This window comes from Meriones unguiculatus, chromosome 7 (genome assembly GCF_030254825.1).
Source record: "Meriones unguiculatus strain TT.TT164.6M chromosome 7, Bangor_MerUng_6.1, whole genome shotgun sequence".
NCBI lineage: Eukaryota > Metazoa > Chordata > Mammalia > Rodentia > Muridae > Meriones > Meriones unguiculatus.
This window is the reverse complement of record NC_083355.1, coordinates 32,862,401-32,887,971: the sequence shown is the minus strand read 5'-3', so window position 1 is coordinate 32,887,971 and position 25,571 is coordinate 32,862,401. Positions and strand designations below refer to the sequence as shown.

General features: G+C 52.0%; 2 protein-coding genes across 7 annotated transcripts in view; one reads left to right on the top strand and one right to left on the bottom strand.

Moving 5' to 3' along the window:
* Nucleotides 1-2,993: 2,993 nt before the first annotated feature.
* Mpo (myeloperoxidase) lies at nt 2,994-12,020 on the top strand. 3 transcript variants are annotated; one of them, XM_021663956.2, is made up of 14 exons: nt 2,994-3,120; nt 3,241-3,318; nt 3,489-3,582; nt 3,921-4,096; nt 4,396-4,519; nt 4,606-4,735; nt 4,818-5,024; nt 5,946-6,264; nt 7,805-7,965; nt 8,727-8,982; nt 9,304-9,474; nt 10,212-10,449; nt 10,990-11,201; nt 11,929-12,020. In XM_021663956.2, exons 2-13 carry the CDS (start codon nt 3,243-3,245, stop codon nt 11,192-11,194), a joined length of 2,157 nt encoding a protein of 718 aa, XP_021519631.1. In that variant the 5' UTR covers nt 2,994-3,120; nt 3,241-3,242; the 3' UTR covers nt 11,195-11,201; nt 11,929-12,020. The 3 variants fall into 3 exon arrangements, with proteins under 3 accessions (XP_021519631.1, XP_021519632.1, XP_060243003.1); XM_021663957.2 differs by having other exon boundaries at nt 2,999-3,094; XM_060387020.1 differs by having other exon boundaries at nt 3,013-3,104.
* A 1,762-nt stretch (nt 12,021-13,782) lies between these two features.
* The window catches only part of Lpo (lactoperoxidase), a 42,956-nt gene continuing 31,167 nt past the window's right edge, over nt 13,783-25,571 (bottom strand). For 3 of the 4 annotated variants that reach the window (XM_060387015.1, XM_060387014.1, XM_060387016.1), the window contains exons 4-13: nt 24,364-24,524; nt 23,753-23,870; nt 23,326-23,455; nt 22,429-22,626; nt 21,061-21,385; nt 20,497-20,657; nt 17,286-17,538; nt 16,312-16,485; nt 14,601-14,838; nt 13,783-14,413 (exon numbers count right to left, since the gene is read on the bottom strand). In XM_060387015.1, coding sequence (XP_060242998.1) covers nt 14,206-14,413; nt 14,601-14,838; nt 16,312-16,485; nt 17,286-17,538; nt 20,497-20,657; nt 21,061-21,385; nt 22,429-22,626; nt 23,326-23,455; nt 23,753-23,870; nt 24,364-24,524 — 1,966 coding nt within the window. In that variant the 3' untranslated portion in view covers nt 13,783-14,205. The remainder of the gene's footprint in view (nt 14,414-14,600; nt 14,839-16,311; nt 16,486-17,285; nt 17,539-20,496; nt 20,658-21,060; nt 21,386-22,428; nt 22,627-23,325; nt 23,456-23,752; nt 23,871-24,363; nt 24,525-25,571) is intronic. The other variant, XM_060387013.1, reaches the window with a different exon arrangement.

Below are 25,571 nucleotides of genomic sequence, written 5' to 3'. Positions count from 1 at the left end.
TCTGTGGGGAGAAGGGAGAGCACAGAGAACTGGGTAGGGTGCTCCCTCCACAATGACCATAGTCTGGAGATGTGACAGTGCCAAGGTTGCCCTCGGGAGACCTTCCCGGGGACAGGGAGCTGAGGCAAGACGGATGGGGGCCATGGCCTTTGGGAACATCTTTCTGGATAGTCATCTTCTTCTGAAGCCCCTCCCTAGCTAGCTGAGGGAGAAACAGAGCAGATAACGGAGGCTGCTGGCTCTGCAGCCGCCCCAAATGTGGCACAGTTAGGTGGTCAGAATCACTGGGAAGTCACAGAACATCTCCAAGCCCTGTGCACACTTAGGCCCACAACCTTAACGGTTTACAGAAGCTTCTGCTTGAGAATCCGCCTCTCCCATGGGTAGAGAGCTACAGACATCTGCAGTCTCTGTGTGACTGCCCAGCACTGCCTAGGTGACCCACACTCCCCTGCTTCATGACCTGGGCCCTTGAGGACAAAAATGCAGAGGAATTTTTGTTGGGCCCTGTCTTTTCAACCTAACCTCGTGCCCACTCTACCCCTGCACTGAAATGACCTAGATGACATCTACTATGCCATTGCCGATTTGTGTTTATTTGGTCACCCCAAACATCATTCAAGACAGAGCCTGAAGCGTGGATTTCTCAAGGAAGTCTTTTGGGGGCTTCCTGACCCCCAGTTGATCCAAGTGCTTTGGCACCCTGTAAGGGCTTTGAGCAGGTGCGTATGATACCGTTTGTTGGCCTTTTGGCTTCCTCCTTGGTTGCTTCTTGAAGACAAGGCCCAGTCTTGTTCCCTTCCCGTTGCAACCCAACACCCAGAATGTGCAAGGGCTTAATGAATACCCATTAGATAAGTCGTAGGTCACTGGTGAAAGGTCAGAAGTAACTGTAGAGACCATTTACACAAATCAGCTGGGCTTGGAAGTCAGGGAACCTGACAGACCATTCTGAACAGTGCTACACTGGTAACCTTGGCAACATCATTTCCTTGTTGGACTTTCTTCTTATCATCTCTGTTTTGTTTTTGTTTTATTTATTTATTTTAAGCTATTAAATGACTCTTCCTTCCAGTCACTTAAAAAGGGCTGATGAGGGCAGTTGGGAACAGGTGCTGTCATGCTTGGCTGCTGGAAGGATGGAGTGCAATCCTCCTGAGGGTCGTTTGGCAATAAATTCTAAAGCCCTAAAATTGCACAAGCCCAAATTTTCCTGCTAAGATATTTTGAAAAACAAACAAACAAACAAACAAACAAACAAACTGCGACTGGGTCTTGCTCTAGCTCAAACAGGCTGTCTTCAAGATCAGCATCCAGCTGCCTGGAATCCCCAGGGCTGGGATGAAGGGCAAGCTGGGCTGCCCCCAGCACAAGCCTTCTTGCCCAAGGAACTAACTGAAGATGTGCTTAGAGGTTTAACTCCAAGGAGGCCCCTCCGAATATTGTCCATAACAACGAAAACTGGAACCAACCCAAGTATCTAACAAGAGGGGGTTAGTTAATAAACCACATAAACCGTTCACTCAAAATCTTCAGGCAAAATAAAGCAAACGGTGCCCAGCGGGGCAGTGCACCCCTTTAATCCCAGCGCACAAAGAACTCTACACGAAGAACAGTAAATTGTTTAAGTATCAGTGAGTCCTAGGACTATGTGAAATTTTATTCTTTCTTACTGCTTATTTATGTGAAATACAATGACTAGTCTTGGGGAAAAAAAAAAGAGATCACCTCCAATGTCAATAGATTATAAGTAATTTCTATTTATTTTGTCGTATTTTTGAGACAAGGTCTCATGTAAGACAGGCTGACCTCAAGTTAGCTATCTAGCTGAGGCTGGCCCTTGACTTCTGATCCTCCTGCCTCTGCTTCCCAAGGGCTAGGATTCTAGGCATGTGCCAGCATGTCAGGCTCCGTTTATTTTTATCTCTTGCTTATTTTTGCCCTGTAGATTCTAATCAATGAAGGTATGTTTACTGGAGACTCAAAATCGTATTTTCAAAAGCTTGGGAAATTCTAGAATCCAACTCTCAAATGTTCAAGTTCACATGCAGCAAGACCAGGAGAATGAGTTTCTCCTGAGCCTGGGATCAGTTTCCCAGGTGACAGGATTCCTGGACACAGCAGGAAAATATTTGAGTGTGGCCTTGCCGCTTGCTCATTAGCCAAGGTGGGATCTGAGCACAGAGAAGAGTGGGTGACAGGAAGGCGGGCAAAGCAGTTCTGCTCTAGGCCTGAGGATGGTCCCTGGTGGAGGTGAGCAGGCATGGTACTGCTCTTGATTGACAATGGCAGTTCTATGGCTTGCTCTTCTCAGAGGGAGAAACTCGTGAGGATCCTATTTCATAACGATCCTGAGCCGTTAACCTGAACCTTCTTAACCAGAGAGGCCCTGGCCTGTATCATCAACTGACCACTAACCACAGCCAGCTCTGCCCCCTCCAGAATCACATGTGGGTCCCTCCCTGCCAGAAGTTAAGGAGAAGGGGCTGTGGAGAGACAGAGGAAGTGGCCTTTGCTCTGAGCCTGTAGCCCCCAGGGTCCTTCTTCCTGAGAAGCCTAACTGTCTCCAGCCAGATTTCCTGTCCCCTCCGCCCCACTGAGAACTGGGGGCTGCCCACCAGGGCTGGAGTGGGGGTAGCTTTGAGGCCCTCTAAGGGGTCAGCATTGCTGCATTTTCCTGTCATCCTCCCCCCACCCCCCATGAAGCTGCACTATCCCCCATAACTCCTTAGCCTTTGGTCCCTGAATTTTGTCCCTTTCAATGGAATTTGGGATACCCAGTTGAACTGACATTTTGTCTGCGCTTGATGGGAGCAACTCTGGGCCATTCTCTTGTCCATGCCCTCCGTTTCACAGCCCCCCCTCTCTGTGCACCCCTACCCCAGTGGGGGAGGAGAGTCTGGTCTTGGGACAGGTCCTATCTCTTTGTACTCCACCCCGCCCCCAGGTTAGAGGACATAAAAGCCCCTTGTTAGTGAGAGGTACTGTCAGTATCTGCTGTGGAGTTGAGCTCTTGGGGACTGGAGACGATAGCTGGAGGGGGGAGGGTTGGATTGTAGACCCCTCCCTCACAGAGGTCTTCCTCATAGACCAGGTCCACTGGGGTAGGGCTGGGTGAAGGTGAGAGGAGGGGGCTTGGGAGAAGGAGGGTGGTAAATCCCTCTTTTCTCAAACGCTCAGGGAACTCACTTTTTTTTTTTTTTTTTTTGGTGTTGTTTTGTTTTGTTTTGTTTTTCCCAGGGATGAAGCTATTCTTGGCCTTGGCAGGCCTCCTGGCCCCTCTGGTCGTGCTTCAGACCTCCAGTGGTGCCACTCCAGGTAATAGTGCCAAAAGGAGGGAAGAGAGGGTGTGCTGCCGGGGGGTGGGGGTGGGGTGGGGGGCTTCTCAGCCCAGTAGCAGCCTTTGATTTATGCAGGCCTCCTTTGTTTTGGGACCTGATAAAGGGCTTGGGGGCCAGTCCTGACCTTGTGACTTATGCTCTGGGCAGCTATCCCAGGGGAAGTAATGGATTCAATGGTGCTGACCTGTATGGAGGAGGCCAAACTACTGGTGGACAAGGCCTACAAGGATCGGAGAGAGAGGTGGGAGTGCCAGGCACTGGCCAGCCCTGGGCAAAGCTGCTCCCGAATCTTTTGGAGAAGGGACAGGCAGTGGGGGGTTGTAGAAAGGATGAGGGGTCCACAGGCGAAGCTGGGCCTGATCTGTCTGTACTTGAGTTCCTGGCTGTCAGAATATCTTCAAGGCCACTTACTCCTTCAATGGCCTCGCTTCCCTGCCTGCACATCCTGGTCCACATCCTTTTGACAGAAGAAACCCTCTTCTCCTCTGTGGTTCTCCGCACAGTGCTGCCTGCTCACCACAGGCTGGGCCCTGCTGAGTGTCTTTGCTTCCCTTCTCTGGTCCTCCCTTGTCTAAGCAGCATCAAGCAGAGTCTGCGCAGTGGCTCCGCCAGCCCCATGCAACTCCTCTCCTACTTCAAGCAGCCGGTGGCAGCCACCAGAACAGCTGTGAGGGCTGCTGACTATCTTCACGTGGCCCTGGACCTGCTGAAGAGGAAGCTGCAGCCCCTGTGGCCAGGGCCTTTCAATGTCACCGGTACTGTAACTCCTCCCCCTTTACTTGCCACTTCCCTTCCCCCCCACCCCCGCAAATTCTGCCAGGAGCCCCTCTCTAAAGCAGTGGTTCTCAACCTATGGGTCACGACCTATGGGGTGGCAGCGTTAGAAAGGTGGAGAACCGCCGGTCTAAGGAGTCTCAGAGGCAACCTAGCACTCCTACTTCTCCCCTGGCTTGCCTACTCCTCATCCTCACCGGGCTCCTCAGCCCCAGGTCGCCCAGCATAGAAAACGATGTGCGGGAGGGCTCAGATCTAAGATCGTGGTTCTCTTTCTCAGATGTGTTGACACCTGCTCAGCTGAATCTGTTGTCCAAGTCAAGCGGATGCGCCTATCAGGACGTGGGGGTGACATGCCCAGCGCAGGACAAGTATCGCACCATCACGGGACACTGCAACAACAGGTGCGGGCCCAGGGCAGCTCAGGGACCTGTGGTGTAAGAGGTCTGGGTCCTGACCCCTTGGGCCAACCCTCTGCGCTTCCCTCCAGACGCAGCCCCACGCTGGGGGCCTCCAACCGCGCCTTTACGCGCTGGCTGCCTGCGGAGTATGAAGACGGGGTCTCCTTGCCCTTCGGCTGGACGCCCAGAGTCAAGCGCAACGGCTTCAACGTGCCGCTGGTGAGCGCCCAGTAGAAAAGAGAAAAGCCCAACCCAATGTGCAGGACGCAGGCATCCACTGACTCTGCAGGTGTCTCTGCAGGCTCGAGAGGTCTCCAACGCCATCGTGCGCTTCCCCAACGATCAGCTGACCAAGGACCAGGAGCGCTCACTCATGTTCATGCAGTGGGGCCAGTTTCTGGACCATGACATCACCTTGACTCCCGAGCCAGCTACCCGGTCCTCCTTCTTAACTGGCCTCAACTGCGAGACCAGCTGCCTGCAGCAGCCGCCCTGCTTCCCTCTCAAGGTGCTGCCTCCTTCCATCCACCACGGTCTGTGCCTGGAGAGGGGAGATGGTTCACGTCGATGACCACGCCCCTTCTGTGCCCTGGTTCCTTCCTAGCCCGCCCCTCCCCTTCCTCGAGCAAGGCTGGTCCTGACTCCTGAGTCCAGAGTCAATGATTGTCTCCATCAGCAGAGCCTGCTGTCAACCAGGAAATCACTCTCTGAGCCTAATATGCACCCTTAAGCTAGCGTTGCCCTGTGAGATGGGGTGACTGGCTCTTTGTGAGGCTGGGAGAATTCTGGAATGAGGACTTGACTTGTCTTCCTCACCCTAATAGCGTAGGAGCACTGGTGTGTGTGTGTGTGTGTGTGTGTGTGTGTGTGTGTGTGTGTGTGTGTTTGGGTTGTCCAGTAGTCAGGGTCAGGGTTGAGGCACCTTCTGTGTGAGGAGGGAAGTGGGGAGAAAGAAGGCAGAGACTGAGTAGGAGATAAAGGGACAGGAATCTGTCAGGGCCAGAGAAGAAGAGGCAGAAACAGGAAAGAAGGGGATTAAGATGCTTAGTGAAGGGTGCCTCACAACCATCTGTGAGATCTGGCGCCCTCTCCAGGCGTGCAGGTGTACATGCAGGCAGAACACTGTACACATAATAAATAAATAAATAAATAAATAAATAAATAAATAAATAAATAAATCTTAAAAAAAAAAAAAGAAAGGAAAAAGATGCCTAGATCAGAGTAGTGGCTTTGCTCAACCCCGAACCGTTCAGTGTCACCCCTAAGCCTCAGTCTATCCTCTGGCTGAGCCCCAGTAATTCTACGGGGCCTTGAGAGGCTCCCCTGCAGGTGCAAGGGGCCAGAGTTCTCTTTGGCAGGTTGTGAGCCACAAATGCCCACCCACCGTCCCTACCTACAGACGCCAGACTAGCTTCTCCCTGTGCCGCAGATCCCACCTAACGACCCTCGAATCAAGAACCGAGAGGACTGCATCCCCTTCTTCCGCTCCTGCCCAGCGTGCACCGGGAGCAACATCACCATTCGCAACCAGATCAACGCGCTCACGTCCTTCGTGGATGCCAGCGCGGTGTACGGCAGCGAGGACCCCCTGGCCAGGAGGCTGCGCAACCTCACCAACCAGCTCGGGCTGCTGGCTGTCAATACCCGCTTCAAAGACAACGGCAGGGCCCTGATGCCCTTTGACAACCTCCACGATGACCCCTGCCTCCTCACCAACCGTTCCGTGCACATTCCTTGTTTCCTGGCAGGTGAGCCTGGGGCCGGGAGGGGCGTGGAGGTGTCTCTTCCTTGTGGGAGCCCCAACGAGCCTGTTATCTGAGCAGCATGTGGGTTTGTGATGAGAGACTCTGGTCTCCACAAGTTATGGGTCTAGTTGCCTTGGTAACAAGTTGGAGAGAGACAGAAAGGAAAATAACACCAAAAGCAAACCACATACACATACAAAAAAAAACAAAAACAAAAACAAAAAAACAAAAAACCTTCACCCATCAACCTAAGATGAAGACGCCGGGCTGCTAAGGAGGAGCCTCTATTGTCTATCTATCTTTTCCCTTCTGTAGACTATGGAAAAGGAGAGAGCTGAGTCTCTGTGACATACAGGAATGTGATGTCCTCACCCTTTAGAACCATACCTGGCAGTTTGGGGATAGGATTGGGGCACGGACTGTGGTCACACCCAGAAATCAGTCCCCATCCCCTTCTCTGTGATTTTAGACTGGGTTATACAGCTGGCCTTAGCTGTAGACCAGACCACTTATTCTGGCCTGGTACTTGCTTTGTGGCCCAGACTAGCTACAAACATTCCTCAATCTTTCTGTCTTATGCTCCGGAGTGCTGGGTTGATACACAGGTGGTGTCAAGCCCAGACCAGTCTGTTCTGATGTAGACATGATAGTGACAGAGGTCTTTCTTCTTGTACCTCCTCTCCCTCCTAGGGGTCCTGAGGTCTCTCCTGGGGATCCTGGTAGTAGAGTCAAGGTCAGGGCAAGGGTGGACTTCCTAGTGGAGGGCCCACACTCTTCTGGGCCAGTCATGATCTCTGGTTACTCATGGGGTGATGAAGTTGCTCTCAGGGATATCATTTTGTCTTAGAAGTTTCTTTCTGAGTTGGCAAGGGCTGGATCTAGTCAGTGTCTTGCAACAGAGGCCCTGGCCCTCACCCTCTGGCCTTTCCTGTTGAAGGTTTATGGAGGGCTAGAGGAATCAGAGACATAGTTTCCTTGACTAGCCTTAGGTGTGGACTCCACATTTCCTGTGTCCCTTCTCCCACCACAACAGTCTGTACAGCTGGCTCATAGTAAGCGTGTTGCTGACAACTATGTTCAAATAGTGGAGGCTTCCTGGAGTCCTGTTTTGAGAAGGATTCCGAGGTTGCATCAACCTGAGCAGAAAACATGCATGCCACCTTTTACTTTATGCCAAATCAAGACAATAAGATGAGTACTCATTCTCAGGAGTGTTCATGTATTGTGCTGTGTGTGTGTGTGTGTGTGTGTGTGTGTGTGTGTGTAGTTAAGGGTGAAATACAGAAAGACAAGCCTTGGATCTTGTGGACCTTGTGCCGAAGGCACTCCTTGTTTGAGCTACAGGAAGGTGACAAGTTACACCTGATGGCTATTGGACAAGGCTGCAGGAAGGACTACAGTGTTCCCGAGCTCTGTGTCAGCCTGGGGCTGACATGTGAGTCTGGTGTGTGAAGGTGGCTGGAGAAAGGCACATGAGAGCCACTGAAGGTCTTGGCTGGACAGGGGCTGGACACAGAGATGACAAAGGCTTTGTTTCCCTAAGGGGACATGCGCTCCAGTGAGATGCCCGAGCTCACCTCCATGCACACCCTCTTTGTTCGAGAGCATAACCGGCTGGCCACACAGCTCAAGCGCCTGAACCCTCGCTGGAACGGGGAGAGGCTCTACCAGGAGGCCCGGAAGATCGTGGGGGCCATGATCCAGGTGGGCATCCTGGCCTTGTGTTCTCGGGCAGGTTCCTATCTCCTGAACACTGCTTCCTTATCCATAGTATCGTGAGGCTCAAAGGAGCCAAATGAAAACGTAGGCAGATGGGACCTGCTTGACAAGTGCACTTTGTCCTCCCGGGCCTTCCTCTTTCCTGAGGGCCTGGGATGGTGTTATGAGGGTTTCAAGCAGAAGTATCACTGTTGGCTCTTTTACCCGTCATCTTGAGCATTTCCCCCCTTGGGTCAGTGTTCCTCCATCTGTTTTTTTTTAACATTTGATGTTCCAGTGACCCCATTTTCCCAAGAATGTAAACATTCATGTGCATCTCACACACACACACATGCCCATTTGCTGGATTTTAGAAAGAGAGGTGACGGTGCTGAGGGTGGGCTTTTGATTTACACACACAGCCATAAAAGGGAGTCATTTCAGCCTCAGAGGCAATTCTCGCCTTGGATCCAGAGTGACACCATCCCACAGCTCCCCTTTCATGGGGGACATCACACCGGAGCAGACTTCTGTGAGCCCTACTGTGTGCCAGGCTATTGCTGGGCACTGTGAACAACCTCCGTAATTTCAGCTTCCCTGGCTCTCAAGGAGAAACGAGACACTGATAACGTCAGGGCCAGAGAGGTATCACAGTGACTAACAAGGCATTTGGTTTAATCCCGTGAGAGATGTTCAGTTTCAGATCCGGAAACCACGGGAGGGTCGGGGGAGCGAATAGACATCTCTTCCAAGTGACTCTGTTTTAGATCATCACATACCGGGACTACCTGCCCTTGGTGTTGGGACCAGCAGCCATGAGGAAGTACCTGCCCAGCTACCGATGCTACAACGACTCAGTCGACCCTCGAATCGCCAACGTCTTCACCAACGCTTTCCGCTATGGCCACACCCTCATCCAACCCTTTATGTTCCGCCTGGACAATCAGTACCGGCCCACAGGGCCCAACCCTCGGGTCCCACTCAGCAAGGTCTTTTTTGCCAGCTGGAGAGTTGTGTTGGAAGGTGAGTGGAAACCGAGAAACGCCAGCAGCCGAGGTGGGATGGCGTGGGCTCGACGCCAGAGAACTAGGCTGGGGAGAGATATTTTTTCATTTCTTCTTTAGCGATCTAGCCTGGCATTCTAGTTTCATGGGCCCCGGGGGCTAGGGCTGGGAACATCCCAAGCTGTGAACCCTCGGGTCAGAGAGTGTCTGATGATTGGTCCCTGGGGCCCAGGGGTTGCGCGTGCCTGCAGCTTTTCTCCGATCCCTTAGACTCCGCTTGGACCAACCCTGACTCCACTCTTCAGGTTAACCCTTCCTTTCACTTTGCTCTCGTCCTCAGGTGGCATTGACCCCATCCTCCGGGGCCTCATGGCTACCCCTGCCAAACTGAATCGCCAGAACCAAATTGTGGTGGATGAGATCCGGGAGCGACTGTTTGAGCAAGTCATGAGGATTGGGCTGGACCTGCCCGCCCTGAACATGCAGCGTAGCAGAGATCACGGCCTCCCAGGTGAGGGGTGGGCCCCAGCCCCATCCAGCCTCCCAGGTAGCCTATAGCTCCACTTCCTGCCCAGGGCCCAGGAAGCACCAGAGACTAGGTCATGCTTTTTCCAGGCCCCAGTGGCCACATTTCAGCCTCTCTTGGCTTCTTCACAGGCTGGACTCTTTGCAACCCATGATCTGGAAGGCTGTCTCCATCATCAGTCCATTCTGACTCATTCATGAGCTTGAGAGTGGAAGAGTACCACTGTCATTTTTACTGATTAGGGAACTAGGGTTTAGAGGGGTCTTGAGCTTGGCTGAGTGCTGTAACCAAGCCAGCGAGGGAGCTGGAGCTTGGACCCAAGCACGACCAGCCTAACCCAAAAGCTCACACCTGTGTTGTGGGGTAGCGCAAGTGACCATGCCTCTGAGACATATTTTTCACTCTTTGTGCCAGAGACAGATGCATTGGGCTTCTGCCCTAAGGGACAATGTTTCCCTGCCTGCGCCTAGCAGGGTTGTGGCACTATCGGGCTTGTCTCGGGGTGTGAGAGAGAAAGGACAAGTACAGTGAGAGGGCTGGAGAGGCCCAGCTGTTCACTCTGGCCTGAGCCAGTCATTTAGGGGTCCATTCTGCTTATGGCCTTGGGTACTGGGGTGGGTGTTTGAACGCCTCTGTAGCTTGTCCCTGCTGTTCCCAGGACTCTTTCTACCTGGCAGGAGAGGGGCCCATTTACAGTAAGCCTGTCCTCTGGCCCGATGCAGGATACAACGCCTGGAGACGATTCTGTGGGCTCCCACAGCCCAGCACAGTGGGGGAGCTCGGCACGGTGCTAAAGAACCTGGGATTGGCACAGAAGCTGATGGCCCAGTATGGCACGCCCAACAACATTGACATCTGGATGGGTGGTGTGGCCGAGCCCCTGGAGCCCAGTGGCCGAGTAGGTCAGCTCCTTGCCTGCCTCATTGGCACTCAGTTTAGGAATCTGCGAGATGGTGACCGGTAAGGAAGCCGTGGGGTGGCGGGGTGGCACACACGTGAGGCTGGGAGGGGGCACGAGCAGGCCCTCAGCACTCATGCGGAGCTCGGAGGACAACTTAAGGACTTGGCTCTACCGTGTGGGGTCCAGGGATGGGCGGTACCCACCACGGAAAAGTCTCAGTTTAGTCCTCGCGCTGTCCCCGTTTCACGTCACTTCATCGTGATCCTGACATGTCTTAGCTCTTACCTAGCTTGCATTACTCCCTCGGGGATATTGTAAAAATGTGTCCCAGTCAAGGAGAACAAATCACAAATGCCAGCCCAGGCCCTCTTCTCTCCTTGTGGATACGTGCATGGGACTGGGGCCCAGAGGATGCTGGGTGGGAACGGGGGACCTACCCAAGCAGCTGTGCTCTTGTCCTCCGGGCTGAATGGGCACTTCCCAGGACCTGGAGCTCTCCCATGGCCTTCTCACACTCAGGGGTCAGCCCAAGCCTGGTGACACCCTCCCAACAAAGGCTAACCTCAGACATGACGTCCGTGATGCTCCCTCCCGCGCAGGTTTTGGTGGGAGAACCGAGGGGTGTTCAGCACACAGCAGAAGCAGGCCCTGGCCACCATCTCCCTGCCCCGCATCATCTGCGACAACACGGGCATCACCACCGTGTCCAAGAACAACATCTTCAGGTCCAACTCACACCCTCGAGATTTTGTCAGCTGTAACTCCCTTCCCAGGCTGAACCTGACTTCTTGGAAGGAGGCCTAGTGGCCGGGTAAGGGCATGCCACGCGGAAGGGTACGCCTGGTTGGCTATTTGGAACCACAGGGAACTCTCTTCCCCAAGTGAATCCATCCTTGTGGATGTTGTGAGTGCCAGTGGGGGGAGGGGGGTGACTGGACATTCGCTTGTGTGTGCACATGTATGTTTGCATGCATGCTTGTGCATGCCTGTATACATACATCCTATGTGAAACCTAGTATTTCGTGTGTGTATTGTCTGTGAGCACGGGCAACGCTGGATGTGCCTTGTGTGCGCCTCAATCGCACGAGTCAGAGCTCATGGCCCATGACAACGTTAAGAATGGGAGGCAGAGAGCAGGCTGCCTGAGTCCAAGTCGTCACTCTGAAGCATAGCAGTGCATGTATTTGTCTTTGGACAAATTACTCTTAAGCCTGAATTCTCTTCCTTATAAAGAAAAGAGGTCGCGGCTTATTCTTATAAAGAATAGAGGGCCTATTGCAGCCCCCAGCTCTCAGCTCACTGAGCACCTACTATGTGCCAGGCGCTGTGCTAGGCAGGGGAAATAGAGGCAAAAAAAAAAAAAAAAATGATGAATGCCAAGGACAGAAAGCCGAGTCCTCGATCACATTCTGGTTTGCGGAAATGAGGCCTCTGGGGGGTTGTAGTTAGCAGTTGGGCTGTGAGGTTGCGAAGTCTAGGCCAGCCCGGCTCAGCCCATGGTTTCTCCTTCTCCCTGACTCTCCTCTTGCCATTCACAGGAGCCTGTCTGGAGAGGAGCAGAGGCCCCTGGCCCTTCTGTACTGTTGGTTTGTACATGAAGTTTACACTAATAAAACGCTATGGATGGGGATCTGCTGTATTGTCTGTGAAAGGGCTGCAGCTTCAGAGGGAGGCTCCCTCTGCTCCGTGACCTTGAGACAGGGTGGTCTGTACCTCGGGGCATTTCTGGAGTGATGACGGTGCCAGGGAACCCTCCCTACGTGGAGGGCGGCTAGCTCTTCAAAGCCTGTGGCCAGGCCACACTAATCAGACCCTCATCCCTCGTGTCCCTCCTCTACCACTCTGTGGGACGGGAATGTGGCCAGCAAGCCCTCATATTTGTTCATCTCTCAGGCATATGTTTGCCACTCGCTCTTTCTGTGTCCAACTCAAAAGAAGGGGAGGGGACAAAATGCTGCCCACAGTGAGTGTCCCAGGGGTCCTCAAGAAGGTAGGTGCTGCCTTATTCCAGGCTTCCAGTGATCAGACCTCAGTGCCCAGGGAAAGGGAGGGGTGTGTCTGGCCAGTGGTCTTGTCAGGAGCTAGCCCACAGTGGATCTGCAGACTCCTTGTTCTTTCCTGTCTTCTCACGTAGGTGGAGTCAGGGGGTGGTAGCCCTGGGATGCATGCGAAGGTGAGAGAATGGTGAGGTAAAGCTAGACGCTCACTGTGGAGAGCCGCAGGACAAGCACCTCTCAGCCTTGCCTTGCTGAGGAGGAGAGGGGTTCACAGAGGGGGAACCTCATCCAAGGCTGCTGATGTGAGGGGGGTTTGCAGAACAGGGCTATGATCAAGGCAGTCTCCGTAGGGTGGGGAAGTGATTTCCTATAGGGTAATTTCCCCCCTGTGATGTCGGCATTGAACGTCGGGCCTTGTGTGTGCAAAGCAAACATTCTAACACTGAGCTAGGACTCCAGCCCTTTTCTATTTTGAGACAATGTCTTGCTAAGGTGGCCAGGCTGACCTCAAACTTGCTCTGTAGAATGGGTCAGTCTTGAACTTATGATTCTCTTGTACCATCAGACCTGGCAAGGGTAAATCCAATTAACCAACTAATGATTTCACTAACTAGATAATTTCCACGGTGTTAGGACTGAGCTTAGGGCCTTGTGCATTGGAGGGTCTTTTCATTTTGTTATTTATCTATTTAGTTTTAGATTTTTTTTGTTTATGTATATGGCTATTTTGCCTGCCATAGCCATCTGTGTCTCATGCATGCAGCACTCTCAGAGGCCGTAAGAGGGCACAGGGTCCTCTGGGACAGTTGAGAACAGCTTTGTGGGTGCTGGGAATTGAATCAGGGTCCTCTGGAGGAGCAGCCACTGCTCTTAACCACTGATCCATCTCTCTAGCCCCTGGAGGGTCTTTTCTTAAAAAAAAAAAAAAAAAGGCAGAAGTTATATAAATTTAGGAGAATTTGGGGCTACTCTGGGCTACATAGTCTATTCAAGGCCCACCTAAGATATAAAGTGAGACCCTATGGAAAAAATTAAAGAATGTATGAATACACACTGGGCCATAGCCCAAGGAATGTTCTGGAGGCTGGACAAGTTCCAAGGACTTCTCGGGAAGAATAGAGTGTTTCTTAGAGGACTGAAGAGTGGTTTTAGTTCTCAGAAAATCCAGGCTTGGTTACCCATGGTACGCCACAGTAGGGTCACCCTGAGTTCTTACTCTCACTTCTCTGTGGCGTCGTTCGCCCCTTCCAGGTGTTCCTTCCCTCCTCCCTGCTTTGAGAGCTCCTGAACCTCCCACTCAGTTACTATTCTATCAGACTGATTGATGACCAGGACCGCTTAGCAATAAGACACAGCTGGACTATAAACATCGAATGACTTACATACAGTGGTTACAAGGCCTGCCCTTAGGAAGGAGCAGTTGGATATTTATTGAGCACTTTGGGTGCCGAACACCACGGTAAGTACCACAAGCCGTACCCATAAGCAGGAGGAAGTCTCTGGCTCAGGTGCTTATGGACAGGAGGAAACATAAGGGCCAAAGGTCGCAGCCTCAGCGAATGCCCATCCAGGGAGAGGTTACCTTACATCTGACAAGCAGGAGGGGCATCTTTGGAAGTCTAAGTCTCGCCAGATGATTTTCACAGGCTCAGTGGTGAGAGTGGTGAGAGCTGAGGGGAGGAGCTGGGAAGAGGCAGCCTCTAGAGGAGACAAGAAATGAAGACTTGGGTCTTGGATGTCCAGCTTGAAAGGACTTGTTCGAAATGGCATGTTGGACCACGGACCTGTGCAATGTAGGAAGCCGTGAGCAGCAGGTTCCTAGTTCTTCACTGAGGCCCAGGGTGAGAGGTCCAGCTTATCAACTGAGGAGCAGTTTACAAAGCCTTCAGGGTAGGTGTTGGCCTGGAATGGGTTCAGGGGGACCTTGTCGATGCCCGTGTTGTCACAGACGAGGCGCGAGAAGGACATCTTCTGTAGAGAGTCCCGTTGCTTCTCTGTAAAGACCCCGGGGTTTTCCCACCAGAACCTACAAGGACAGAGCAGGGTCATTTCACACAGTCCAGGAGCTAGCTCCCCCCATATTGCTAAAGGACATCCTTGGGAAGAGGAAAAGCCCCTTCTATGGTACGGTATGGAGTCAGACCACATGAAGAAGGTTGGGGACCCTGCCTAAAGGAAGGGCTCCTCCTGTCCCCAATAATGGTTTCACTTACCTGTCTCCATCTCGGAGCTTCTGAAACTGCAGGCCCAGGAGGCAGGTCAAGAGAGGCCCTACCCGTCCCCTGTGGACCAGGGGTTCAGCAATGGCCCCTAGCCAGATGTCAATGTTGCTGGGGGTTCCATAGAGGCCCATCAGCCTCTTGGCCAGCTCCTCATTTCCCAGCACAGCACTCAGCTCCTCTAGTGTCTCTGGCTGGGACAGCCCACAGAACGCTCTCCAGGAGTTGTACCCTAGGGGAGGGAAGATAAGGCTAGCTCATCCCAGGAACCACTTGTGTTTTCCCTTGGAGATGTGCTCTATCTCCGGAAGCCGGGAAAGACTGAGAGCAGATCTTTTAAGACGATGGAAAGTGTAACGCATTGCTTGTCATCTTGGCGCTTCAGTCTTGGGGGAGAGGGCTGACAGCTTACTATGGAGCCAGGCATGATTCCAAGCACCTTATAAACAAATGAGAGCAAAGCTGCTGGAGCTTGCCTTCCGTCCTGTGACTGATTGTCAACGTGGCAAGACCTGGAATAACCTAGCTGGAAAAGCTCTGGGCATGCTCAGCAGGGAGTTTCTAGGTAGGGTTAATTATGATGGGAAGCCCCACCCTGAACAGGAACGGCGCCTGTCTGAGGTCTGGACAGAAAGAGGAAGGAAGCTGCACTGGCCTCCGTCGCTCTCTGCTTCCTGACAGCAGCGTTGGTGTGGCTGGCTGCCTCATGGTCCCGACACCACGCCTGCCTTGAATGATGGGCTGACTGTGCCTTCAAACTGTGAGCCAAGTTAAACCCATCCTTTTGTCAGGCATTTTACCACAGCCAAAGAGAAAAGCGACTAGACAGACGCCTAGAAAACGGTGCTGCTGGGGTTTGAACTCGGGCAGCCTGGCTCTCGGTGACAACAAGGTTGCTTTCCGTAGGTGTAAAGGAAAGCTCCAGCACCCACCAGATCGCCAGTCTCCCCTTCCTTTCCCTTCCCCCTTCCCCTTTCTTTCTGTTAAGGTTTCTCTGTGTAGCTCAGGCTAGCTTCAAGCTGATTGTACGCTGCCACCACCACATCTGGAACTCTGTTCCTTCTGGACCTTTTCTGGCCTTTTAAACTGATTTAGCAAGTTGCTTGTTGATCTTACTCCCCCTCCCCCCCGAGGCACTAAGATACCACCACGTGTGTATTCACATCCCTGAAAAGGAAGAGATTCCATTTCCTGGATGTCTTATGTGGGGTTTCTAAAATGGGCTGGCCTCTAGCCTGAGGCTAGAGACTAAGCTTGCCTGGGCCTGACCTAGGCCTTCCACACATGTTACAGTTGTGTAGCTTGGTCTTCTTGAGGGACTCCTAACAGTGGGAGAACTTTTTTGAGACCTTTCCCCCATCTGGGTTGCCTTGTCTGGCCTTAATAGAAGAGGAGGTGCCTAGTCTTACTGTAAGCTGATATGCCATGGCTGGTTGATATCAATGAGGCTGGCCCTTTTCTGAAGGGAAACAGGAGGCGTAGATGAGGAAGAAGGGGGAAGAAGAGAGGCTGCGGGGAGGGACTAGAAAGAGGGAAAACTGTGGTCAGGATGTAAAATAAATAAAATTTTAAAATGTCAAAAATGGGCTTGCCTCTAGCTTCAGGATCGACAGGCCCCTTTTGGGGTCCAGAGGAGGGTATCCAGGAGCCCCCAGAAAGTAGCCAAGAAGTTGTGCGGCCCGGGTGAGACCTCAGCCCCACTCACCAGGCTGCCCGTGGTCTCGGCACCGCTGAATGTTGATGGAGGCCAGGTCGAAGCCGTGGATGGTGTGATTCGGCTGGAACAGCTTGTTTCGGAGTTCCCCCGTCATCATTTTATCCTGATGCATCAGCTTGGCCTTCTTAGCCAGCAGGCCTCGAACCAGAGGGTCAATTCCACCTGCAGAGGGACAGCACGGGGCCAGTCTCAGGACAGGAACAGGATGAGGGCATCCTCCGTTCTGGGCCCTCTCTGCCCTAGACACCTCCTCTCAATAGGAAATGGGAGCGATTAGGAAACGTCTCTGGCTTGAGATGGGGAGAGAAGAGCACACTGCAGCCTACCCTTTGTGCCAGGGTAAGAGGAGCCCAGGCTATCCTTTCTGAGGTGACAGGAGAGGGCACTCATGGGCTGATGGATGAATGAATACCAGGCATCTTTTCATGTTCTAGTTCATGGAGTCAGCTCCTTTGTCTCACACACATTCCCCTAGGGGAAGGGGAACCATACAGCTTCAGAAAAGGGCCCTGATGGGTTAAGCTTGAGTTTTAACTGAGGAATAAGAAAGCTGCATTCAGCCTATGATACCTCACAGAAGTAGGAGGTTCCAGAACGGAGCAATTTACCAAGCCTTCAAATTCTCTTTTCAGAGTTCAGAGAAGCCTAGGGTTATAGACAGAAGAACCTCAGACCCGGGAAGCCGGAAGGAGGAAATAATTGTTACTCACAGATCACTCCCTCTGTGTCAGGAACCACACTGTGGTGCTCTACACATCTACCTCATTTCTGACATCCTTGTGGGATGGGTACTATTACTGCCCTTAGTCTCCAAACAAGGAAATCAAGACTCAGTAAGATGAATTCCCTTGCCCAAGGTCACACAGGACATGTGTGGAAAGTGATCCCCATGCCAGGAGCCCCTGCAAGCTGGTTGAAGAATGACAGGGCTCCGGCAGGAAGACTTCCCTGAGAAGACTCACCATCTTTGACGAGCCTCCAGGTGTTGAAGAAGACCGTGTGCAGGGGGAGCTCAGGTTCTGAGCCCCATGGCTGATAATTCTCATCTAAGCGGGACACGGTAGAGGGGATCTCCAAGTGGCCAAAGCGGAAAGCAAAGTTGAAGACATTGGAGATTCGGGGGTCTACGGATTCATTGTAGCCTTGGTACGGGGGTATCCACTTCTGCATCTCATCTCCCAGAAGGATGGGTAGATAGTCCCTAAAGGTGATAATCTGGAGGGATAAACAAGTTCTGAGGAAAGGATGTAAGCCTCTGCAATGGGAGGTTGGCGAGGAGCTGCTGTCAAGAGGAGAGCAAGTGGATAGCATTTGTACCCCGTTTCCATTCCTGTGACCATGGCAGACATTGCTAATCAATCATGACATCCTTTCATCTATTTCTCATACTGTCTCCATATAGGTTATACGAATTGCTCATTTCAAAGTGATGCTCTCTGCTTAGCAAATCTTAGCAGCAAGATTTCTGGCTCTAATATTTTAGACGGAAATAGGTCATTTTAATTAAAATAGACGTATGCATGTGGTGTGTGTGTGTGTGTGTGTGTGTGTGTGTGTGTGTGTGTGTTCTGGTTTTAGAACAAGGTGGTGTAGACTTATTTTCCTTTGTCCTCTCCATTCACTGTAACTAGCCATCCTGGAAATTATTCAAAAGGACTAAGAGCTGGTATGGTGACACAAGGCTGTAATTCCAGGTGCTGAGGCAGGAGGTTTACAAATTTGAGGCCAGCCTTGGTTACATAGTGAGACTATAATTCCAGGTGCTGAGGCAGGAGGTTTACAGATTTGAGGCCAGCCTTGGTTACATAGTGAGACTGCATTTCCAACTCAAGCAATCCTAAAATAACAGCAACAGAAACAAACGGCTCTGGTGGCACACACCTCTAATCCCAGCATGATGACGTGAAGGCATGAGGATCAGTAGTTCAAGGTCAGCTTTGTCTACATAGTGAGTTTGAGGCCAGCCTGCGCAACATAAGATCTAATTTAAAAAAAAAATCGTTGAGACTGGAGAGATGGATTAGTAGTCAAGAGGGCTGGCTGCTCTCCTAGAGGGCTTGAGTTCGGTTCCCAACACCCACATCAAATGGACCACAGCTGTCTGTAACTCCAGCTCCAGGGGGTCTGACTCTCCCTTTGGCCTACACACAGAGACGCGTAAGTTAAATTTTCAAAAAGATACTCTGAAAGCTGGAAAAGGAATATTAACTGTCTGGAGAACCCAGAAACTGAAGAATGGCAATGGGGTGAGTTCTACGTGCCCCCCGGATTGAACTGGGTGCACAGGAGGCTCTCAGCCTGACACTTCCAACAGAGATACGAAAAAAAAAGTAAAAAAAATGCCTGCTCTCTCTTTCTAGAGAAGGGCCAGGGAAATCCAACACGGACTATCAGAGAGCCTCAAGCCCTGCCTCGCACCCCAAATCCCCAGAGCCCTAGCTAATCCTGCCCTGTTCCTCAGTCCAGGCTGTGGATGGTTTCAGCCTTCTTTGGGGGCAGTGGAGCACTGTCTGTTTCCTCTCACCCTCGGTTCTTCACCAAGGAGACGCAGGCACAGTGGTGTCTGCCATAGGGTGTTGCTTAGCAACAACAGGGAGCCAGGAAAAAAAAAAGGAAGAAAAAAAAAAAAAACCCAACCCTTTGGTGCCCTGAAGACAGTAATAGTGGAGCGGGAAGTTCAGATGCCCTGGAAAAATGAAGGGGGCCAGGGGGACACTGGAAGAATTTGGAATCAAGATGTCACCGAAACAAAGGCAGACCAGAACCTGCATGCTAAACCTAAGCAGGGTAATGACAGGCTAGAAAAAAAAAAAAAAAAGTTCAGATAGGATTGAAATCGCTAAAATGTTCAGGAATACCAAGAACCAGGAAAGCCAGTTTTGATTGAGAAAAGGACAATCAACTGATGCCAATATCAACGTGGATCAGATGGAATTAGCTCGGGCTGGGGAGATAGGTCAGTCGGTAGGGTGCTCGCCCTGAAAGCACAAAGACTCGTCTATAATTCCCAGAACCCCTTAAAAACGCTGGGCATGGTAGCGTGGACTTGTAATCTCAGAGCCAGGAAAGCAGAGGCCAGGCAGATTCCTGGAGCCTGTTGTCCACCAGCATCACCTACGTTGTAAGTTCAAAGCTAAAGTGAAACTTTCTTAATCAGTTACAGATTTTTCTGAAAAAAAGGTGGGGGCGGGGGGAGGAAACATCTCAGCAAATAAGTAGAAAAAATTTTTTAAAAAAATATAAAAAGTAATGAAAGTATGGAATTGAAAATACACTACTTGAAATAATAGTAACAAAAGCCTCAATAACAACCTTGAATCAATTCAGTAACAGAGTGGAAACGACAGAGGCTAGACATGGGAAAGATCAGCAGAATTTATTAATCTGTACAACAGAGAGAGAAGCCTAAGGAAGCTCCAGCAAGCTTTAATCCAAGCACTCGGGAGACAGAGGCAGAGGCGGCTCTCTGAGTTCGAGGCCAGCCTGGTCTACAGAATGAGTTCCAGGGCAACCAAGGCTACACAGAGAAACCCTGTGTTGGAAAACAACAGTAAAACGAAACAACGATGGCAACAAAAGAACCTCCAGAGCTTGAAGAATGGCGATGTGTTGAATTCTACATATTAGAACCTAGCAAACTAGGCCCTAAGGATTCTTCAGGACAATAATAAAAGATCTAATGTATAACCAACCAGAGGTGGTGTTGAATGCCCATGGTCTCAGAGCTTGGAAGGCAGAAGCTGGAGGATCAGGAGGTCAAGACCAGTCTGGGCTAAATAAGATCGTATCTTAAAATCAAATCAAAACATAACACACATGCACGCACTCACACACCCATGCACCTATCAACCCTTCTTTCAGAGAGTTGACAAAGCGATCCAAAATCAAGTATGCCTATGGCATGTACCTTGAGAGAATTCAAAAGGAAGAGAGACCAAAATAGCCCAAGTCATTGCAAGGGAGCAGCCCCAAGAGTGAGAACCGGTGGTCTCAGTGATGGCCACAGAGACCAACATGGATGATGTCCACGCTGGAACGTGGGGATACATTTTAAAACAGGGAGCCATTCAGACACTCAGGGAGAAGCACAAGAGAGGAAGGAGTGAGGAAGAATTTACAAAGCAGAGAGCGTAGTTGGGTGCTGGAGCTAGCGGCCCGCAGTGGCCTCCGTACCTGGATGAAGGCGCCCATGATTTTCCTGGCTTCCTGATAGAGCGTCTCTCCATCCCAATGAGGGTTGAGTCTGTTTAGTTCTCTGACTAATCGGTTGTGCTCCCGGATAAAGAGTGTGTGGGATATGGCCAGCAAGATCTGCTCCGAGGCTCGAGAGTCTCCTAAAAGCCCGGAAGACAGGAAGTGGAGATGGACAAAAGGGCAGTGACGGATGGGGTACCATTAAAGAACTGTGCTGCCAAGCTTGGCTAGAACTATGTCAGTGCTAGAGAATACTAGAAAGGTTTATATTAAAATGCTAATAAACCAGTATTGGTGAATGATGGGATCCTGTGAATTTTCTTTGTATTTCTTTCGCCTGCACTTCCTTAGGTTTTTTGTTTGTTTGTTTGTTTGTTTGTTTGTTTGTTTTTCTTCATCAGGGCCCTTCCTCTCCATCTAGTTCAGTGCTATAGACAGAAGTGGCTTGGGGCATTTTTCTGGGCAAATGCTGAGATGGAGCAGCCTCCTTTAATGATCCCCCTGTCCCTAAGTCCCTCGTTTTCTTCCCAGGCTTAGACTCACCTGCCAAGAAGCAGGGCACACCAGCAGTGGTGTTGATGATCTCACAGGGGCTGGGTTTCATTTTGACAAAAGGTGGGAAGGGCAGACCCCGGTCTGAGACCTCTTCGTTGACGGCCATGAGGCCCAAGGGGCTGCTGAGGTTTCGAAGTTGATTTGCCATCCTTGGCTCGGGGCTGTACACCAAGCTAGCATCCAGGAAAGGGGTCAGAGCATTGATTTGCTCTCGGGCCAGGGATCTGTAGGGTGTTTCGGGGCAGACAAACCCAGCTCTGAAGAAAGGCATGCATCTCCCCTGAGTCCTCAGTTTGGGGTCACCAGCTGGGAACTGTAGAGAGATGGGTTGGAGAATGACCGCACCAGGACGACATCACACCTGCAAACATTGCACTTCCCCGGGCCCATGACACAAAGTTCATATATCCTGATGTGCGAGAGCTGAAAGTAATGACTGGGTCTTTCACAGCAAGAGCCCAGAAATGGTAGAGGGGATTTCCTGAGAACCCTAGACAGGCAAAGCAGCCTGTGACATGTGATGTAGTGATTAGAACTGAAATATCAACCCTGGAACTGCCTCGCACCAGCCACTGTCCATACTTCACCTCATTCCGGCCCTCGGAGAGCCTGCGAGGCAGACGGCTGAGTCTCTTACCCATGAGAAAATAGTCTCCATAGGTTAACCTACAAACTAGGAGGGAGAGATGTAAGACTCAGGTCCCAGCTCGGCCTCGGCCCGTGGCTCAGAATTTATTTTTTATTTTACAACCACAGCATGGACCCGTGGTTGTTTGAGTAAACAGATGACTGTTAAGAAGGGGAGACAATTGCAAGCCCCTCTCTCCTGCTGCTCCCTGAGTCGCTCTCTACTTCCAGCTCCTTCTGGGAATGGAAGCCATCCTCCAGGGTAAAGCACAGCAGAGTCCCACAAACTAAGCTTAGGATGAAGCCCTTGGCGGGGAGCCGGGTGGGTGGGACAGATGAATGTGTCTTGGTAAAAATGCCGACTGTACTTCCCAGCACATTGGGGCGGGGAGGCTTGAGGTTTTGCGTTGCTAATCCGTTCCCAGGAGACTCAGATTTTGAGCCTCAGACTTCCCAATCCTGTCAACATTTCCACGCCAACCTTTCCTCCTTGAGGGCTAGAATAGGATCTTATCTTTGCGGCTCCAGCGCTTGCTGCACTCCCTGGCACAGAGTGGGCTGTTAACTGTCTAATCCCTGAGTAGATGGATGAGCCCAGGGCATGGATATGAAGCTGTGAAGTCAGTATTGAAAGCGATCAAGAGACACCTCCCCCTCAGCCCCCCCCCAACCCCGTATGCAATACGTGGATGGTCGTCAGGGACATCTGTCTGGCTTCAGAGGCCCTACCATGATGGGGAAGCAGTTGTCTCTCTGGATACAGTAATCCTCACACAAGGCTTTGGTGTAGTTGTCCGCCTCAGTTTCAGGCGCAAACCCCATGTCGTGGTCTACGATTTGACCCCACTGCACGAAGAACAGGGATCTGTTTTGGTCCAGGACATCCTCGTTCAGATAGGCAAGGATCTGGTTGGAGACGGCCCGGGGCTGCACGTGGAGGAGAGGGGAAAGGTCAGCAGGGAAGAAAGCGCGCTTGGAGGATTCAGATTCAACCACGGTTTGCTGGGAACCTACTGTCCAATCCCAGCAGGAGCCCGTGAGGTACCGGGGCAACGCTTTGTAAACGCACGTACATTGTAAACGGGGACGCAGAATCTCAGAGAGGGGAAGTCCATGCTCTTGGTCCTGCAGCTAGCTACGAAGGGATAGGGATGGGGTTAAGCCCGGGTCTGTAGGACTGGACAGTGGTCATGTAGCCTTACGATGGAGAAGGACCACAAAGACAGGCTGCGCTGACATGCCTGTGAGGGAAGTGCCAGCTTTCCGGGCACGGGAAGAGGGACCCTGGGGAGGGGCTGCCAACTCAGATGAGGCCAACAGATCAGACCTGCAGGAAAACGACAGCTGGTGCACTCCAGGGGCCGGGACAGGGTAGGCGCAAGGAGAACAGTGCAATGAAACCATCTGTCCGGGAGACCCCAGGGTATCCAGCTTGTGACAGTTGGAACATTGCCATCCCCACCCGGCTGGGCTCCGGGCTCTGCTGCCCTCTCGTGGCAGTTTGGGGAACCTATCGCTAGGGAGCAAATCCTCATTTCAGTTGAGCCTCCCTTTTCCCTTCACCCGGTGCTGATGTCCCTGTGGGTGGCTCTTTGCTTCCCATCTTGCGCCCCCGCCCTCCTTCACCTGCGGTAGAGGGAAGCCGTTCCGCGTCTTTCCCGGCGTCCACCCGAAGGGGAGGGAGATCCCGTCCTCGTACTCCGCGGGTAGCCATCGAGCCAGCGCCTTGTTGGCGGATCCCAGCGTTGGATTCTTCCTGAAAGACAGCAAGAGGGCTCTCAGCCTCGGTGGGTGGCCTCCTGGCTCGCCGCCTTCACCCTGCCGCCCTTCACAGAAGCTCCGCGGGAGGGAAAGCACGCGCCGCCGAGGGAGGAGGGAGGCTCTGCTTTGCTCGGTTCTGAATTTCCCCAACCCCGAGGCCTGGGACTGACTGGCTTAGTGGAAAGGGCCGTTCCCAGGGGGCCGCAGTGGCCTCGCTGGAGATGTGCTCTCTCCGGATGGCTCCAGCAGTGTCCAAGAGGTGGGGTGAGGTGGGGTGGCGGGGCGGAGTCACCTGTTGTTACACTCTCCATTGATGGTCCGGTAAGGGCTACTCATGTTGCAGTTCACCGGCAGAGCATGGGGATCACAGCCGACTTCCGAAAACAGCAAGGCCAAGTCCAGGCCTTGGCCTGAAACGGAAGAGAGCCCCCAAAAAGGCCGAATTTTGAGGCACTTGGGAACTGATAGTGGAACAGCTCAGTGCTCCCCAGGACAGAGTAGAAATGTCATCTCTTGAGACGGACTCCCAGCAAACCCATCTGACACTGGAAGCCTACATCTCCCCTTCACCTATAGGAGTGAGGCTACTGGTTCCCGGCAGGAAACACTGTTTACTGTCCTCGGCATTTCCTCCAGGCAGAGGCCTTAAAACCGTATGACACACTGAACACAGATGTTCCTTCTCTATCAATATAACCTTGCCACAAGTTATTTCACTTGCAAAAGGGACGCTGGCCTAGCTGTCCTCCGAGGGCTTCTGAGCTCTGCCAGTATAGCCTCTGGTAGAGAGAAGGAGAGACAGAAACTCCTTTCCAGGTAGATAGTTCCTTACAGCATTTGGCGGCCTCTGCTCTGCACTGATGACCCCTCCCCGTCCTCAGAGGGCTAGTGAGTTCTCCGTACCTGTGACATTGGTGAGGGGCACCACCGGTTTCAGTCTCTTCAGAGACTCTTCCCACACATGTCCCACGCGGATGGCTCTTCGGGTCCTGCCTCTGGAGTGCTTGAGATACTGTGTGAGCTGCCGGGTGGTAGGTGTCTGACTGGTCAGGGCCCTCTTCAGCCTACAGTAGGAACCAATGGGGATCATGAGCCGGCTCTGTAGAAGTGTGTCTGTGGCTCACGGGAGAGGTGAGAGGTAGTGTGTGAGCAGAGGGAAGCCACGGGGTTCCGAAGAGTAAACCTGGGCCCTTTGCCTCTTCTGATGCTGCTCGAAACAAAACAAACAAATGAAAAACCTCTTCAGGGAGGGGGAAGCCATAGTGGCTGTGAAACATTGCTAAGTCTGGCCTTCAGTAAAGCTGGTGGATGGACCAAAAGATTCCTGAGTTTCAGCTAGATGGCTGTGTGCGGTCTGCCTATGCCAGAACCAACTGGGCCTCCGAAGACCCCACGGGTCCTAAGGATGAATCCAGACTCGACAACTCCTGATATACCGCCAAGCCTTATAATCTAAGAATTCTAGGACGAGGACACAAAGGGGCCTCTAGTTCTTCCTGTGTTTCTGGCTCTAAAGCCGGAGTGGAGTCCACGGCCAGAAGCACCCAGCCTAAGCTGAACATCTCAGGAAAGCTCAGCCTTAGTCCTTTTATCTTGTGTGTGCAAAACCCCAATCCCCAAGGCCTTCTGCTCTGAAGTCTGTGACAATTCAGAGAGGCTGGAGGCATGAAAATCCTCCAATGCCCCTCCGTGCCTCAGTTTCCTTGTGTGTGAGGATCTATCTACGAGGCCTGTCTTCAAGTCTCTGAAATATGGCTCAGGTCCCCACAAAACCAGCCTTCTGATTGTGTTTACACAGGGGGGGTGGGGAGGGTTGCAATACCTGTCCTGTCTCTTCATATTAGGCCGCTAGCTCCATTTAAAGTGCTAGCAAGTGCCATGGCTTAGTCCAAGGGGCTAGCAAGATGAGAGGAAAGGAACAGGGGGGCCCAGCCCCAGCCCCAGCCTGACCTTCCTAAAAAGAATCAGGATACAAGTCATGCTGTCTCTTGCTGCCTTTAAAAAAAAAAAAAAAAAAAAAAAAACAAGCAAAAACCCTGCAAGCTTTCACCATGCAACAGCTCTCGCTAGCCTGGATGCGTAGACGAGGCTGGCCGCAAACTTACAGAGAT